The 15,827-nt window shown below is 42.5% G+C and overlaps 1 protein-coding gene across 7 annotated transcripts in view; it reads left to right on the plus strand.

Annotated features, from left to right (window-relative positions):
* Positions 1-15,827, plus strand: part of GUCY2C (guanylate cyclase 2C) — a 98,120-nt gene that overhangs the window by 62,382 nt on the left and 19,911 nt on the right. For 6 of the 7 annotated variants that reach the window (XM_061417758.1, XM_061417757.1, XM_061417756.1 and 3 more), the window contains 8 exons: positions 1,570-1,693; positions 2,730-2,835; positions 6,480-6,542; positions 7,146-7,217; positions 7,679-7,783; positions 10,426-10,512; positions 11,643-11,775; positions 14,698-14,835. In XM_061417758.1, coding sequence (XP_061273742.1) covers positions 1,570-1,693; positions 2,730-2,835; positions 6,480-6,542; positions 7,146-7,217; positions 7,679-7,783; positions 10,426-10,512; positions 11,643-11,775; positions 14,698-14,835 — 828 coding nt within the window. The remainder of the gene's footprint in view (positions 1-1,569; positions 1,694-2,729; positions 2,836-6,479; positions 6,543-7,145; positions 7,218-7,678; positions 7,784-10,425; positions 10,513-11,642; positions 11,776-14,697; positions 14,836-15,827) is intronic. The other variant, XM_061417754.1, reaches the window with a different exon arrangement.

The following is a 15,827-nucleotide window of genomic DNA, read 5'->3' on the forward strand; positions in this document are numbered from 1 at the left end:
GGGGATGGTCTTGATCCCTGCCTCCTGTACAATGTTACAAACCTCCATCCATAGTTCTTCAGGCAGTCTGTCCTTCAGACCTAATCCCTTGAATCTATTTGTCACTTCCATTGTGTAATTGTAAGGGATTTGATTTAGGTCATACCAGAATGGGGGCTTCCCTGGTAGCTCAGTTGGAGAGTCTGACTGCAATGCAGGGGACCTGGGTTCGATCCTTGGGTCGGGAAGATCCCCTGGAGAAGGAGATGGCAACCCACTTCAGTATTCTTGCCTGGAGAATCCCATGGACAGAGGAGCCTGGCAGGCTACCTTCTATGGGGTCGCAAGAGTCAGACACGACTGAGTGACTAACTGCGCAGCTTGCATAGCTGAATGGTCTAGTGTTTTTCCCTACTTTCTTCAATTTAAGTCTGAATTTGACAATAAAGAGTTCATGATCTGAGCCACAGTCCACTCCCAGTCTTGTTTTTGCTGACTGTATAGAGCTTCTTCATCTTTGGCTGCAAAGAATATAATCAGTCTGATTTTGGTATTGACCATCTGGTGATGTCCATGTGTAGAGTCTTCTCTTGTATTGTTGGAAGAGGATGTTTGCTATGACCAGTGCATTCTCTTGGCAAAACTCTGTTAGCCTTTGACTTGCTTCGTTTTGTACTCCAAGGCCAAATTTGCCTGTTACTCCAGGTATGTCTTGACTTCCTACTTTTGAAGTACTTCCTACTTTTCCTACTTTTAAAAAATTTTTCATTTTTAATTGGCGGATAATTGCTTTACAGTGTTGTATTGGTTCCTGCCACACATCAAAGTGAATCAGCCATAAGTAGATATATGTCCTACCCATCTTGAACCTCCTTCCCACACCCTATCCCAACCCACCCCTAAATTTAATTTTTATTTTATACTGGCATATAGTTGATTTACAATATTGTGTTAGTTTCAGGTGTGCAGTAAAATGATTCAGTTGTACATATACATATATCCATTCTTCTTCAGATTCTTCACCCATGTAGGTTATTACAGAACATTGAGTTCTCTGTGTTATACAGTAGGTCCTTGTGGATTATCTGTTTTATATATAGTATTGTGTATATGTTCATTCTCATTTATCCTTCCCTCCCACCTTTCCCCTTTGGTAACTGTAAGTTTGCTTTCTGGGTCTGTGAGTCTGTTTCTATTTTGTAAATAAGTTCATTTGTATCATTTAAAAATTTTTTTTTCTCAAGATCATTTTGATGTGGACCATTTTTAAAGTCTTTATTGAATTTTTTAATATATTACTTAAGTTTTATGTTTTGGGTTTTGGCCACGAGGCATATGGGATCTTAGCTCTCCGACCAGGGATCAAACCCACATCCCCTACATTGGAAGGTGAAGTCTTCCACTTCACCAGTGGGTCACTAGGGAAGTCCGTGTATCATTTTGGCTTTTTTAGATTACAAATACAAGTGTTATCATATGACATTTGTCTTTCTGTAAGAAACAGGTATCTTAAAAGTTCTCTCCCTTTCCACTTGCTGAAATTGTCTTATACAACTAGAATCTTGTGAAATGCATTTGTTCTCTTTTCAGGGACCCTTCCTAGCGTAGTTTTCACCGTCTTTTCTGCCACAGGCCCTCAAATGCTGATGATTGCCGTCTTCACGCTCGCGGGGACGGTGGTCCTGCTGCTTCTCATTGCTCTCCTGGTGCTCAGGTACCTGCCGGCTAACCTGCGGTGCTCATCTCTCAGGCGGAGGGGTGGGTGAGAGTGGGGCATCTGATGCCTGTTGATAGTATACATTCACAGGAAGTCTCTGGACAGAGCTAAGATTATAAAGGCATTCTGCATCGAAAAGTCTATCTAAGGCAGACGACTACTGAGCGGATGAATTAGAGCTTGCCATCAGAGACATGCATGTGTTTGTGCTAAGTTGCTTGAGTCATGTCCAACTCCTTGCGTCCCTATGGACTGTAGCCCACCAGGCTTCTCTGTCCATGGGTTTCTCCAAGCAGGAATACTGGAGTGGGTTGCCATGCCCTCCTCCAGGGAGTCTTGGGAGTCTTCCTGAGACACATGAACTCAAATCTCAGTTCTGAGATTAACCAGTTGTGCAATCTTAACTGTGTTATTGGCAACTTAAACATGTTACTTGGCTTCAGTATCCTCATCTGAACTGTTGTGGGGAATTGAAATAAAGTCTGTATAATGACCATAGAATTGGCATTCTGTAGGTGGAAATGGCTATTTCTGCTCTTTTATTAATACATTATGGGAAATTTCAAAGTCGCTCTATTATATACTTTCAGGCTGAAGAGGCTTTGTTGTTGTTGTTTAGTTAAGTATTTAGTTAAGTATTGTTGTCATTGTTTAGTTAAATATTTAAGTGTTGTTGTTGTTAAGCATTTAGTTAAGTATTACATACTTTCAGGCTGAAGAAGCTGTGTTGTTAAGTCCTGACTGAATCTTTTTGCAACCCCGTGGACTGTAGTCCACCAGGCTCCTCTGGCTGTGGGATTTTCCAGGCAAGAATACTGGAGTGGGTTGCATGTTCTCCTCCAGGGGATCTTCCCAACCCAGGAATCAAACTGAGTCTCCCATGTTTCCTGCATTGCAGGCAGATTCTTTATCTGCTGGGCCATCAGGGAAGCCCCCCCATCAGAGCTGTAGATGTCAACTAATGGTCAGAAATGGAATGGCATAATAAAAGAGCATCATAAAAGCCTGTGGGTTGGTTGTGTTCCTTTCACAGAAAATACAAGAGAGAACACGCGCTTCGTCAGAAGAAGTGGTCCCACATTCCTCCTGAAGACATTTTTCCCCTGGAGTCCAACGAGACCAACCACGTTAGCCTAAAGGTAAGGCGCCCCTGACCTGGGCAAGAATGCGCGGGCTGGCGCAACTCCCCAGGGATCTGAGGAGACTTTGGTCCATGGTACAGAACGTGCCAGGCAGGGTCATTTGTTTCAGAATCCAAGACCTAGATGTTAGAATCCTCAGCTTCCTGCCTTTCCCTTGATTCTTCATGGTGCTACTTGATCCAGTGAACACTTTGGTGGAGGCTGTGGTATGGTGTGTTACTCGTTTTTTGCATGTGACCCAGAATAGGAGTGCAGACAGGGAGGATTTGTCATGGAAGGGATGTAGGAATGGGTAGGGCATCTGAGTTCCCCTAAACCTTGGGGAACTACTCTCTCACACTCAGGACATGTGACTCACTTTCTCACTGCTGAAGAAAGAATCCTTTGCCCACACTTGCGCTCAGCCAGGAAGGCTCAGCAGCCACCAGCAACACTGCCTCCCATGGGCGGCGGTTAATTCAGGACCTGAGTGGACTTATCTCCTCCTCACCAGGACCTCAGGAGATGAACTTTATCACCCTAACTTTGCTGATGAGGAAAATGAAGGACAAAGTGTCGAGCAGCGCGGCCCGGTCACACACACTAGGGAATCAGGTTACTGCAGATGTAACCCGCCAGCTCTTCTGAGCATTTCTCATGTGCCTGATGCCTGGGCCTGTTTCATTGTTTCTGAGCTCTTTGAGGCAACGGGGCTAGAATTTCAAGAATGGGGCACAGTCTGAACCCACCCTCTGTAAGTGTGACACTAACACTTAACCATCAGAGGTTTTTCTGGGTTTTTTTCGGATTTTAATTTGTTTATTTTTGACCACCCTGGGTCTTCATTGCTGCTCGCGGGCTTTTTCTAGTTGCAGCGAGCGAGGGCTACCCTCTAGTTGCGGTGCTCGGGCTTCTCATTGCGGTGGCTTCTCTTGTTACAGAGCACAGGCTCTCAGGCACAGGCTCAGTAGTTAGGGCACCCAGGCTTAGTTGCTCCATGGCATGTGAGATCCTCCCAGACCAGGCATCAAACCCGTGTTCCCTGCATTGGCAGGGCAGATTCTCAACTACTGGACCACCAGGGAAATCCCAGTGGTTTTATACCAAAGCAAACTAGGGGGTGGAGTCCCAGAACCTCCCCATGAAGGAATGAGCGGGGTCCCTTGGAATAGGGCCAAGCCAACAGGACAGTGTGACTTGAGACACCTCCCTCCTTAGAATCAGCAAAAATAAAATTGCCACATGAGTCAGGTTTGTGTTTGGAGCCTTTCCACCACCTCTCTGGGCACCCCACCCCAAATCCTGCACACGGCACTCTAGTGGGTCAGATCCCTTCATGGCTGAGTGAGGACTAGGCCTCCCTTTCCTCCAGAAATGGTCCATGCACCAAAGTAACACTCCTATTACATCCTGAGCCACAAAAATAAAAATGCTATTGACAAAGACCAGGAACTTCCCCAGCAGTCCAGTGGTTAGGACTCCACACTTCCACTGCAGTGGGCACAGGTTTGGGTCCCGGTCAGGAAACTAAGATTCCCCCATGCTTTGCAGTGTGACCAAAAAAATAATTAATTTTTTAAAATTTTAAAATTAAGAAAAGATCTATTTCAGGCACGTGTCAGGAAGAAATCAATGAATACTCTCTTTGAAAATCCAATAATCTTACAGTCATTTACATTTCACATTGCATCTTTCCATTTGATTCTCATCAAAACCTATGACTGTAATTGTAAATGATTGTAAGATTATTGGATTTTCAAAGAGAGAATTCATCGACCTGAATGACTTAATGGCAGTACCCTAGGAAGGGAGGAGGAGACCTCTAGAAGGAGTGAGCGGTCCCCGTCTCTGGTGTGACTCCAGTTTGGGCTCCCACCCACTTCTGCCCAGGTCCCACCACGGCTCCACCCCTCACAAGCCTCCCCCACCACCTTAGAACCCTGTACTACACTTTGTTCTTTTGAGTTAAGCCTAAAACATTGTGTTGCTATGTGTTTTATTAAAATGTAAATATACTCCTAAGAGTATAACTCATCTACCCCTTGTTGGATATGACAGAATTTTTATGAGTTAATTCATCATTAGCCACTCACCTGGCTAAGGAGGAGGTCTTTGGGACAAGTTGCCATGAGGAGGAAGGTTAGAAGTGATTCAGAGCATGGGGAGTCATCATTATGCCGAGTTACAGACCAGCTGGGGAGCAGGCGACCAGGGATTAGCTGTAAGAAGAGGTTTACCAGTGCTGAGAATGAGACAGGACTGGAAGAAGACCCACAGGGATCGACCAGAGTCAGGAGAGGGGAAAATGCCACGTGACTGGACAGGCAATGGTTCGAGCTCTGGGTCAGGAAGCAAGAGTCAGGGGCGAGATCATGAAGAACGTATCCCAAGCTAGAATGGAGAGGGTCAGCAAACCAAGCAGCCAGAGGGAGAGATGTCAGCAAAGTTCGAGGGGAAGGCAGCAGACAGAAAATAATGATAAAGATGCAGAGGATTCATTTGAGGATAAAACACCTTTGCTTGTAAGAAAGTGTCACCACCTTGGTCTCATTTGATCCCGAAGTATCCCTGTAAGTTAGGATTGCCCAAATAAGGGACTGAGGTTCAAATGGTTTAAATGACACAATCAAGGCTTGAGAGGGTAAAAAGAACACTGGACGAGAAGTCATACTCAGGTTCCATACATTCTCGGGTGACACATGGTGCCATGTAACCCTTTGTACCTCACAAATAAAATGAGAAACAGGAGAAGGGGAGACAAGTGATGTTTATTAATCTGTGCTGTGCCAGGCATCATGCATGGAATTGGATATTATTTATTTCACTCACATTTTCAAAATGTCCCTATGAGGTAACTTTTAACAAATAAAATACATCACAGGTTTTTATAAGAATTGAATGGAAAGATGCAATGGTTCATAATCTTTTTTGCCTTTCGAGTAGCAGACCAAGAGCCTCAAGTGTGTGTGTGTTGTGTTTCAGTCAATATTTAACTTCTTTTCAAATTAATTACTGGGATTTCCCTGATGGTCCGGGGGCTAAGACTCTGAGCTCCCAATACAGGGGGCCCAGGTTCAATACCTGGCCAGAGAACTAGATCCCACAGGCCACGCCTAGAACTAGATCCCCCATGCTGCAACTAAGACCCAGCACTGCCAAATAAATGACTGGCTTCTGTTGACAAACCAGCTGATCTCGCAACTCCAGGCTGAACCCCGAGCTGATGTGGCTGCCTCCTTAAGCCCCAGCAAGGTGTCCTCACTTGCACTGCTACTTGGGCCTTGAGGCATGAGTTCACAACTCAGATGCCAAACATGATTCCCTGAGAGCATCTGTCCATAGCTACAGGCAATGGTTCCCAATAGTCTGGGAGGCTGGGCAGGAAGGAAGCAAAGGAAGTTCTGGCTGAAATAGGCTACGAGAAGAAGGGGGAGAAAACCGAGTTAAATGTGCGGCTGGTGGATACTTGGAAGGAAGGTACCGTTGGAGGGGGGAGGGGAGCATGAGAGGGGACACAGGACAATTATAACAGTTTTTCTGAGCCTGCCTGGCATGCTGTGAACCAACTGCAGTAGACACAGGCAGTCTCTCTCAGCCTTTGACCGGCAGGTGGGGAGCCAAGACGTGGAGCCTCTGGAATAATTAGCTTGTTCTTGTGCCAGATCGATGATGACAAGAGGCGAGACACAATCCAGAGACTGCGACAGTGCAAATATGACAAAAAGGTGACTAGTCTCCTCTGCTTTTCTGAAGAGCCAATCAGGGATACGTGCTGGGCCTTCTGACTCGTTGTGGCCCCAGCTCTGATGTCGGCGGTGTGATGGCCGGGGTCCCGGAGCTGACCCAAGGGGTGCTGTTAGAGCCTTTAACAGGGCTGGGCAGGGCTCTGCTTCACCGCTTACAATATTCTCAAGTCCTGGGTATACTGAAGAAAAAATAAAATTTTTAAGAGGGGGAGAGTGTAGGAAGGAAAAGGAAAAAGAATAGATTCAGAGCAGTCCAGGCAACCCTGTTTTGTATTTTGAATCACTGCGGTGGGGATGTGACAATCCCATAGCAGGGTTTTGTGTCTCCCCTCCTTCCTCCTTCCCTCCCTTCTTTCCTGCCTTCCTTCCTCCTTTTTTCACTTAATTATTTTAAAGAAACATTCTTATGTGAGCCTGCCACATCCCAGGCACTAGGCACCAGGGATATAAGCAGCAGTAAAAGAATGTTACCACTTTCAAGAGCTTACAGTAGAGTGGGAAGATAGTCATGTGAGCAGATGATTATAACATGCATACAGCGGTCATCCTACACTATCTCCTTAATTCAATTGATCTTTGCAGCGAGTGATTCTAAAGGATCTCAAGCACAATGATGGCAACTTCACTGAGAAACAGAAGATAGAATTGAACAAGGTATGCTTACTTAAGACCTTTAAGTGAGAAATAACTTTACTCTGTTTTCCCCAAGCATTGAGGTCCCTGGTGGAGCAAGGTGTTATTAGGGAGTCCTGACAGAGAAACCTGCTGACCAGGAATGAGTGACCATACTTCTTGTTGAAAATCCTCCCCCCAAATTTTGTCAAAGATGTTTGATGGTACAGAACATGCTGGCATATCCTAGAAAGTGGTCCTGATGTGATGGGAGAGTAGTCAAAGGTTTGTATCCAGGTCCTCTTGCTGACAAAAGAAAGGCCATGAAGTCAGATTAATGCCAAGTGCAGAAGGAGATGCACCGATGCTTCATTGTATCAAGAGCAGTAGTATATCTTCCCAGAGATCTGAGACACAGCATGTTTTATTAGTATATTATTAGTTTTTAACCAGGTGCTCTTTTCTGGCTGAGCTGCTTTGTAAATGAGTGTGTTATGTCTTAGTTGCTTCAGATTGACTATTACAACCTAACCAAGTTCTACGGCACAGTGAAGCTTGATTCCACGATCTTTGGGGTGACTGAGTACTGCGAGAGAGGATCCCTCAGGGTAAGAAACCAGAATCATTTCCAATTTCCTAGCCAGCCAACCATGTGCAAAAAAAAAAAAAAATGTGTAGTAGAAATTTTAAATGCTCACTCAGTGAAATAATAACAGCAGAGAGTTATCAGGAAAAATGTATGGGCCCATATGCTTATCAAACTAGATCACTCAGATTTTGTCCATTTATCCCTATTATATCATTATAAGTGAAATGAAAGTCACTCAGTTGTGTCCAACTCTTTGGGACCCAGTGGACTGTAGCCTGCCAGGCTCCTCTGTCCATGGAATTCTCTAGGCCAGAATACTGGAGTCGGTAGCTGTTCCCTTCTCCAGGGGATCTTCCCAACCTAGGGATCGAACCCAGGACTCTCACATTGCAGGCGGATTTTTTACCAGCTGAGCTACCAGGGAAGCTCAAGAATACTAGAGTGGGTAGCCTGTCCCTTCTCCAGGGCATCTTCTTGACCCAGGAATTGAACTGGGGTCTCCTGCTTTGCAGGCGGATTCTTTACCAACTGAGCTAACTAGCTAAAAAATATTCAGGAGTGTAGACTTGAAAAAACAAAGAACAAATGAGGAAATGTGGAAAAGTGATTGCCTCTCCATTCATTTTACTTTACTTGCATATTTGCTTTTGTATTAAGAGAAAACTGGATGGTTATTAGGAAAAAAATGTAGATTTAAAAATGTATGTATGGCATAAACTCAAATTTATCCTCAAGGGAAACAAATCATAGCCCTAAATGCTGTTCTCTCTTTTAAAAACTAATCTAAATATAACTATGGCCTAAAGGAAAGGAAACCACAATTCAATTATTATAAAACTGATAAAATTTTAAAGTGCATTCTTGAGTTGTTTATTTTTTAAAAACTACAAAATGTACAAGCCTCTTATACTTCTAATTAAATCTTTAAAGTAAGCCTAAAAATAAAATGAAAATAAAAAATAAAGCTATGAAAAGATGCTTTCAATTATGAAAGAATATATCATGACTATTAAATTATAAAGTCTAAAAAAGGGAAAATTTTCAGAAACAATATAATTATGAAAACTTGACTCAAGTAAAAACTTAAGGACGTCAATAACGGTAGAAGACATTAACTTTCCATTACAAAGAAAACCAGATTCAGTTTAATTTTTCTAAACTTCAAGAATAATTCTCATTGTCTATATAAACACTGTTCTAACGTTAAAGAAAAACATGAACATCTTCTAAATTCATTTAACATTCAACAAGGCTAGCATAAAGTTGATACTAAAATGTGATTAAAGACTAATGTCATTTATCAATATAAATGGAAAAATTATAAACGCAATACAGGTAACTCTAAGCCAAGTCATATATGAAAAGCATAATACAGTTAGATATGGTTAGTTCTATGAATGGAAAAAATATTACTCTAATGCATCATATCAAAAGGTCTTTGAAGAAAGGCTATATAAGATCATTTTAATTGGTGCTGAAAATGTTCATTTAAATTGCTGCTGATACAATAAAACAAACACACATCCCTAATAATAATAATTTCAAGTCTCTCAAAATTAGAAATACTTTCTATATGAGGGCTAGACCATATCTGAATCGTTTGGTTTCAACGTGACAAAATATTTAGATACACCAGTAAGTGAAGATTATCACAGAGGACATTTTCATAAGGAGAAGAGATAATAAACAAATAAACAAAAACCATATATCAGGTGCTAAGGGAAGAGTCTGTCTGCTTATAACTCCCCTCCCTTAAACTGCCTGGTTACCCACTGCTGCAGCAACCTCATCTGAAACAACAATGACTTTGGGTCCTTTTTTGGAAATTGCTGGTACAGTACCTAAGTTAAAACTGGGCTTTTTCCCCAGACGAGAAACTGTTGTTAGGTTTTCAGTTAGGGTCCTGCTTACAGTTTTACTGTGAACAATTAGCTTAGTTTAAATACCCTGCATCTTGATACAACCATCACCATGTTAATACTATGAGTTCAAAACTCTAGGTCATATAGTTAATACAGAAATTCAAGAGCTCTGTCTTAATGACAGAGGACTTAATAAACGGACGGAACACTTAGAGCTATTAAACCAATTGATGCAATTGGTCTTCTAAGTAAAAATGAAATCCTACCTAAGGGATTTTCTGATAGCAATTCCTTGTTGGAAAACACTAGTGTAATTTTGATGATACAGAGCCTGCAACCCAGGCACTTGTGAATCAGGCTCACCAGCCTACTCTCCTGTCAGGTACCTGCTCATTCCTTTACCACTATCTGGTGAAGAACCAGGATTTGGGATTTGTGGGCATCTCGTGCTCATCTCCTTGTGATAAAGAACCACCCAGTGTTTCTTAGAGAGAAAAGAAACATATGTTCAAGAAAACCAGGAGAATGGAGTTCCAGCTTGTTCCTGAGCCCAAGAATTCATGATTAGAAGATCATTATTGGAACTTCCCTGGTGGCCCACTAGTTAATACTTCACGCTTCTACCACAGCGGGCATGAGTTCAGTCCCTGGTTGGGCAACTAAGATCCCACATGCCTTGGGGTGTGATCAAAATGTTAAAAAATAAAAAACAAAAGAAGATCATTATTGGCCTGTAAGAATCTCTCCACAGTGGTATCCTTTAGACGACTCATATTCCTTTTCTTTTTCTCCTGCTCAGGAAGTTTTAAATGACACAATTTCTTACCCTGATGGTACATTCATGGACTGGGAGTTTAAGATCTCTGTCTTGTATGACATTGCTAAGGTAAGAGACCCACAGACACGAAAGATATTTATGAAAGTTAAATCTGGAAAACAGACCTAGCCAGCTATCGCGTCGGTTTCTTCATCTGTAAAATGATAATGAAAGAGTGCCTGTGTCATGGGGTTTTTGGGAAGATTTTACGAAACAACACATGGGCTTTGTATAAGGCCTGACAAGCAAGTACTCAATATATATATACTGACTTATTATTTTTATTATTAAATTCTTTCTACACTGAGTTGCAGGCACACACTTTCATAGATTTGCTGGAAGTAAAAAAAAAAAAAAATCACATAAAGTTTCAGGGAAGATAACTGAATCTTCACCTTAATGTAAGAGAAAATATAAGGGCAGGCATTCGTCTTGCATGAGGTAATAAAAGATTTGGACATGTATATTTCCTAGACATGCTATGAAAAGGAAGTGGATACCAGTAACTAGGGCCCCATTCAACAATGAAGAAAAACCAGTCCCAGGAGTGAGGTATCTGATACAGTCTTAAATCATCTGAAAGACACAGAGCATCGGAATCAGTTGGGGAAGAAAACGTAGTACTATATGTTATTTGCCTCAGTTCACTCCCAGGACCAAGGCTGAACACTAGTGTCTGCAGTACCACCACCTCTGGCCGCCAGGGGGAGACACAACAGCCAAAAAAGAACTTCCTCTTTCAAAACTGAATGAAAAATTGTTTCAAAATAGATTGAAAGCAATTAGATTTTAAGAAATAATCTAACCTAACCTCTCCCTTCAGGAAGGCAAAGCCTTATTATTCATATTATTTTCATATTCATATTGAGGTAGCAGAGAACCAGAGACATACCCAAGGTCACAGACTGAATAAGTGGTAAGCAAAAACACTTTAAAAAAAAAAAAGGATCAATCTTTGCTTCATATTGTCTGCAGCTACTTAACCAGAGTCTCTAGACCTTCAAAACTGTATGCAGTACTTAGGCAAATATTAGGGCTTTAACAGTATTTTATAAAGTTAATGGAGTTAAATTTAAAACTCGACAGTGATTCTGTCCACATGTCGAAATGATTTCACCAAGCCATCTCTTTCCTGAAAAGGACAGAGCAGCTGAGCAGTGTCATATCTCTTTGTTTTCCTGTCATCTGAAAAACTACAGGGAATGTCATATCTGCACTCCAGTAAGACAGAAGTCCACGGCCGTCTGAAATCGACCAACTGCGTGGTGGACAGTAGAATGGTGGTGAAGATCACCGATTTTGGCTGCAATTCCATTTTGCCTCCAAGAAAAGGTCTGTCATGAATGAAATTTTCACTAGTTTTCCACTTAAACACTTTTCTTTTTTAATTTTTGCAAAAGTCCATGTAAAGTGTTCAGGAAATGGTGATACTGACCAGAAAAAACACTTCCGTAAGAGGCAGTAGCTGGCTCATTTCCCAGCATTACCCCGTTCTCGTGTTCAGCGTGTGCTTGTCAAGTTGAACAGATCTCCTCTGTGGGTTTCCTTCATCTGTGTGTCCCTTGATTTAACGGAGAAATCATGAAGGAGTTATTGGCTTGTGGAGGCAGGACTGTGTGGAAAAATACAGAAAGTTAGAGCCATAGGAGACATCAGAAATCCCCTTATTGTTCAATTTTGTCCTCTTTTATAGAAGACAGAACTAAAGTTCAGAGAGGCTAAGAGAATTGCCCAAAAAAATAGAGTATAAGACTGAAGACCCCTTTCCAAATTCTAGACATCATTCATTTATCTGTGGTAATGATAAGAAATGATGATGCTTAGAAAAAAGTCTTATCGGTAAAATATATTCTTATTTATCCCTTTCAGGAGTGGTGATGGGGATCAAAAAAAACTATTTGTAAAGTATCAAGGGCTTTTCATGTTGAACGTTTGCCGTCCTTTATTAGAGCTCAGGGTTAAACAGCCTTAGAGGGCTAGGACTCATATATGCCTCAAAATACCACTAAATTCCTCAAAAACTAAATTCTACCTCTAATTCTATTTTTGCACTCCTTTTAGTTTTCCATAATAGACAAAAAATTACAATCCTGCACCCACTTCTTTAGCTATGTCAGGGATGCTAAGACATTGGACTAAATCCAGTTAGTGCTTACTGAGAACCTGCTGTGTGCCCAGGTTCATCGTGGAGTGAGCAAAGCCCCTTCGTGAAATGATTCACCAGGACACAAAATCAGATGACTTGCAGATCCCAGCCTACCCTCCTGAACATCCAGTTATATGAGCCTATCTGTGGGGTCGGTTACCTGAAATCTTAGCATAAGTAAATTTACTTCCCTCTCCTACAAGCCCAACCATTAGGATCCATTTTTAATGAATCACAAGCCACATCAATTCACAAGACATAAATCTGAAAAGGCAGTGAACACTTGGATGGAAAGCCAAATGAGGAAAGTGTGCTTTATCATAAGCATCTCACTATACCTAAACACACGAATCTGTTGATTTATTTAATTGAAACTGCTTAAGGTAGAAATCTTAAAAAGTCTACAGGGAGCTAGGTAATCCTGGAAAAGTCCCAAGGGATGTTGGAGAATAATTAATTGTATGCCCCCATTATTAAAAATAAGATATGTAATGGGGGGTCCCAAACCCAAGTGGCTGTAGGAGCCAGACACAGGAGTGCTTCACTCTTGAAATGAACTTGATGCGAAGCACTAGTAATAGCTTGCATGCTAGCAAAATGTGAGTAAACCGATGCTTTTTTTAAAAAAGAATACCACAGAAACCAAAGAAAGCGCATCTGTGTAATAGCTGACCTCGTGGCTGCTACTGTATCACATCTGGAAACTATCAGTGACTGTCTCTCTGTTTAAGTGTGCTGTCTTTATTTTCTTTTAGTAAAAATACTGTTGTGGGTTGCCATTCACTTCTCCAGGGGATCTTTCCTACCCAGGGATTGAGCCCGTGTCTCCTGCACTGCAGGCAGATTCGTTACCATCTGAGCTACCTGGAAAGCCCATTATTTCCTTTTAGTAACTATACATATATGGCGATCCCCTGGTGGCTCAGTCAGTAAAGAATTCACCTGCAATGCAGGAGGGGTTCGATCCCCTGAAGAAGGGAATGGCTACCCACTCCAGTATTCTTGGCTGGAGAATCCCATGGACAGAGGAGCCTGGTGGGCTACAGTCCACTACGTTGCAAAAGGATCAAACGTGACTTAGGGACTAAACCACCACCACCAAACATATATATAGTAAATACATTTATATTTACTAAAAGAAACATGTTTTATATTACATAAAATTTGTAAGTATATATTTATTAAATATTTATATATATGTAGTGTTTTATATGGAGAAGGCAATGGCACCCCACTCCAGTACTCTTGACTGGAAAACCCCATGGATGGAGGAGCCTGGTGGGCTGCAGTCCATGGGGTCGCTAAGAGTCAGACACGACTGAATGACTTCACTTTCACTTTTTCACTTTCATGCATTGGAGAAGGAAATGGCAACCCACTCCAGTGTTCTTGCCTGGAGAATCCCAGGGACGGGGGAGCCTGGTGGGCTGCCGTCTATGGGGTCACACAGAGTCGGACACGACTGAAGCGACTTAGCAGCAGCAGCAGCAGCAGCAGCAGTGTTTTATATGGGCTTCCCAGGTGGCTTAGTGATAAAGAATCTGCCTGCAATGCAAGAGACCTGGGTTTGATTTCTGGATCAGGAAGATGCCCTGGACAAGGAAATGGCAACCCACGCCAGTATTCTTGCCTGGGAGAGCCCATGGACAGAGGAGCCTGGTGGGCAGCAGTCCATGGTGTCACAAAGAGTCAGATATGACTGAGTGACTGAGCATGCACACAATGTTTTATATTACATTAAATATATAATTTTAAAATATTTATAAAGGCTTTCATAGTTTTATGTTGCATGTTCCATAAACTATTGAATCCTCGGCCTCTTACATTCTACTGAATTCACCCCACAAATATTTACTGAGCACTCCCTGAACCCTAGGCGCTGTTCTAGGTAGACCTTGAGGGTTTTCAGGACTATGACCCAGGCAGTTTTAGGGAAGGCATTCTGTGTTTCCTCACCCAGATCCTGGCATTACCTAGTCAGCTTGGAAGGCAAGTGTGTATTCTGCCCCCATCACCAGCATTAGTGTGGTGGAGGGACTTAAAAGCGCGTCGGGGATCTCTGGGCTACTCAACCCCTTAAAGTCAAAGTCTCAATGCTGAACACACAGACTTGTGGACGGCCCCAGAGCATCTCCGAGTAGCCAGCGTTTCGCAGAAAGGAGACGTGTACAGCTACGGCATCATCGCCCAGGAGATCATCCAGCGAAGAGAAACCTTCTACACGCTCAGCTGTCGGGACCAGAAAGGTGAGGACCTTCTCTGGGAGCCAGCAGGAATTCTGTGACCACGTCTCAGTCCCCTTGTCAGCGAGAGCAGTGTCACTCCCGCGCTCCACACTGCACAGGGTGGTTGGAGGGATTCAGTGACGGTATGAATGTCAGAGGGCTCTGAAAAGCACAGGACAACACCCTACTGCCAGCCGCCACCACTCAGCAATACTGAGTTAAAGAGCTGGGCCTTAAAATTTCCTGCTTTCCCTCTGATTCCGTTAAGAGATATGCGTCTTTAACACCTGAACTAGATCACTAACAGGACCGCATACATCCTTGAGGTCTTACTAAGAGAGTATCTATAGTAGTTTTGTCACATGTCCTCTTGTGTGTATGTTGGGGGGTTTGTTGCTGTTGTTCAGTCGCTATCGTGTCTAACTCTGTGACCCCCGTGGACTGCAGCATGCCGAGCTCTCCCCATCCTCCACTGTCTCCCAGAGTTTGCTCAAGTTCATGTCCATTGAGTCCGTGATGCTATCCATCTCATGTGTATATGTATGTGTGTGTGTGTGTTGGGGGGTAGCATAGTTTATCAAATTCTAGAAAGTTGATTTGGAGATTATACTGACTCCCCATGGAATATTAAACTTGACTGTTCTTTTTTTAATTATTAAATTCTGATTTGGAGATTATACTGACTCCCCATGGAATATTAAACTTGACTGTTCTTTTTTTAATTATTAAATTTAGATTTGGAGATTATACTGACTCCCCATGGAATATTAAACTTGACTATTCTTTTTTTAAACTTTGTATTTTGTATTGGAGTATAGCCGATTAACAATGTTGTGATAGTTTTAGGTGGACAGCGAAGTGACTAAGCCATCCACATACATGTATCCATTCTCTCCCAGACTCCCCTCCCATCCAGGCTGCCACATAACGTTGAGCAGAGTTCTCTGTGCTATACAGTAGGTCCTTGTTAGGGGGAAATGTTTCATTCCATTTATCCAATTCTCGATTCACTG

The sequence above is a fragment of the Bos javanicus genome, chromosome 5, assembly GCF_032452875.1.
Source record: "Bos javanicus breed banteng chromosome 5, ARS-OSU_banteng_1.0, whole genome shotgun sequence".
NCBI classification, from domain to species: domain Eukaryota; kingdom Metazoa; phylum Chordata; class Mammalia; order Artiodactyla; family Bovidae; genus Bos; species Bos javanicus.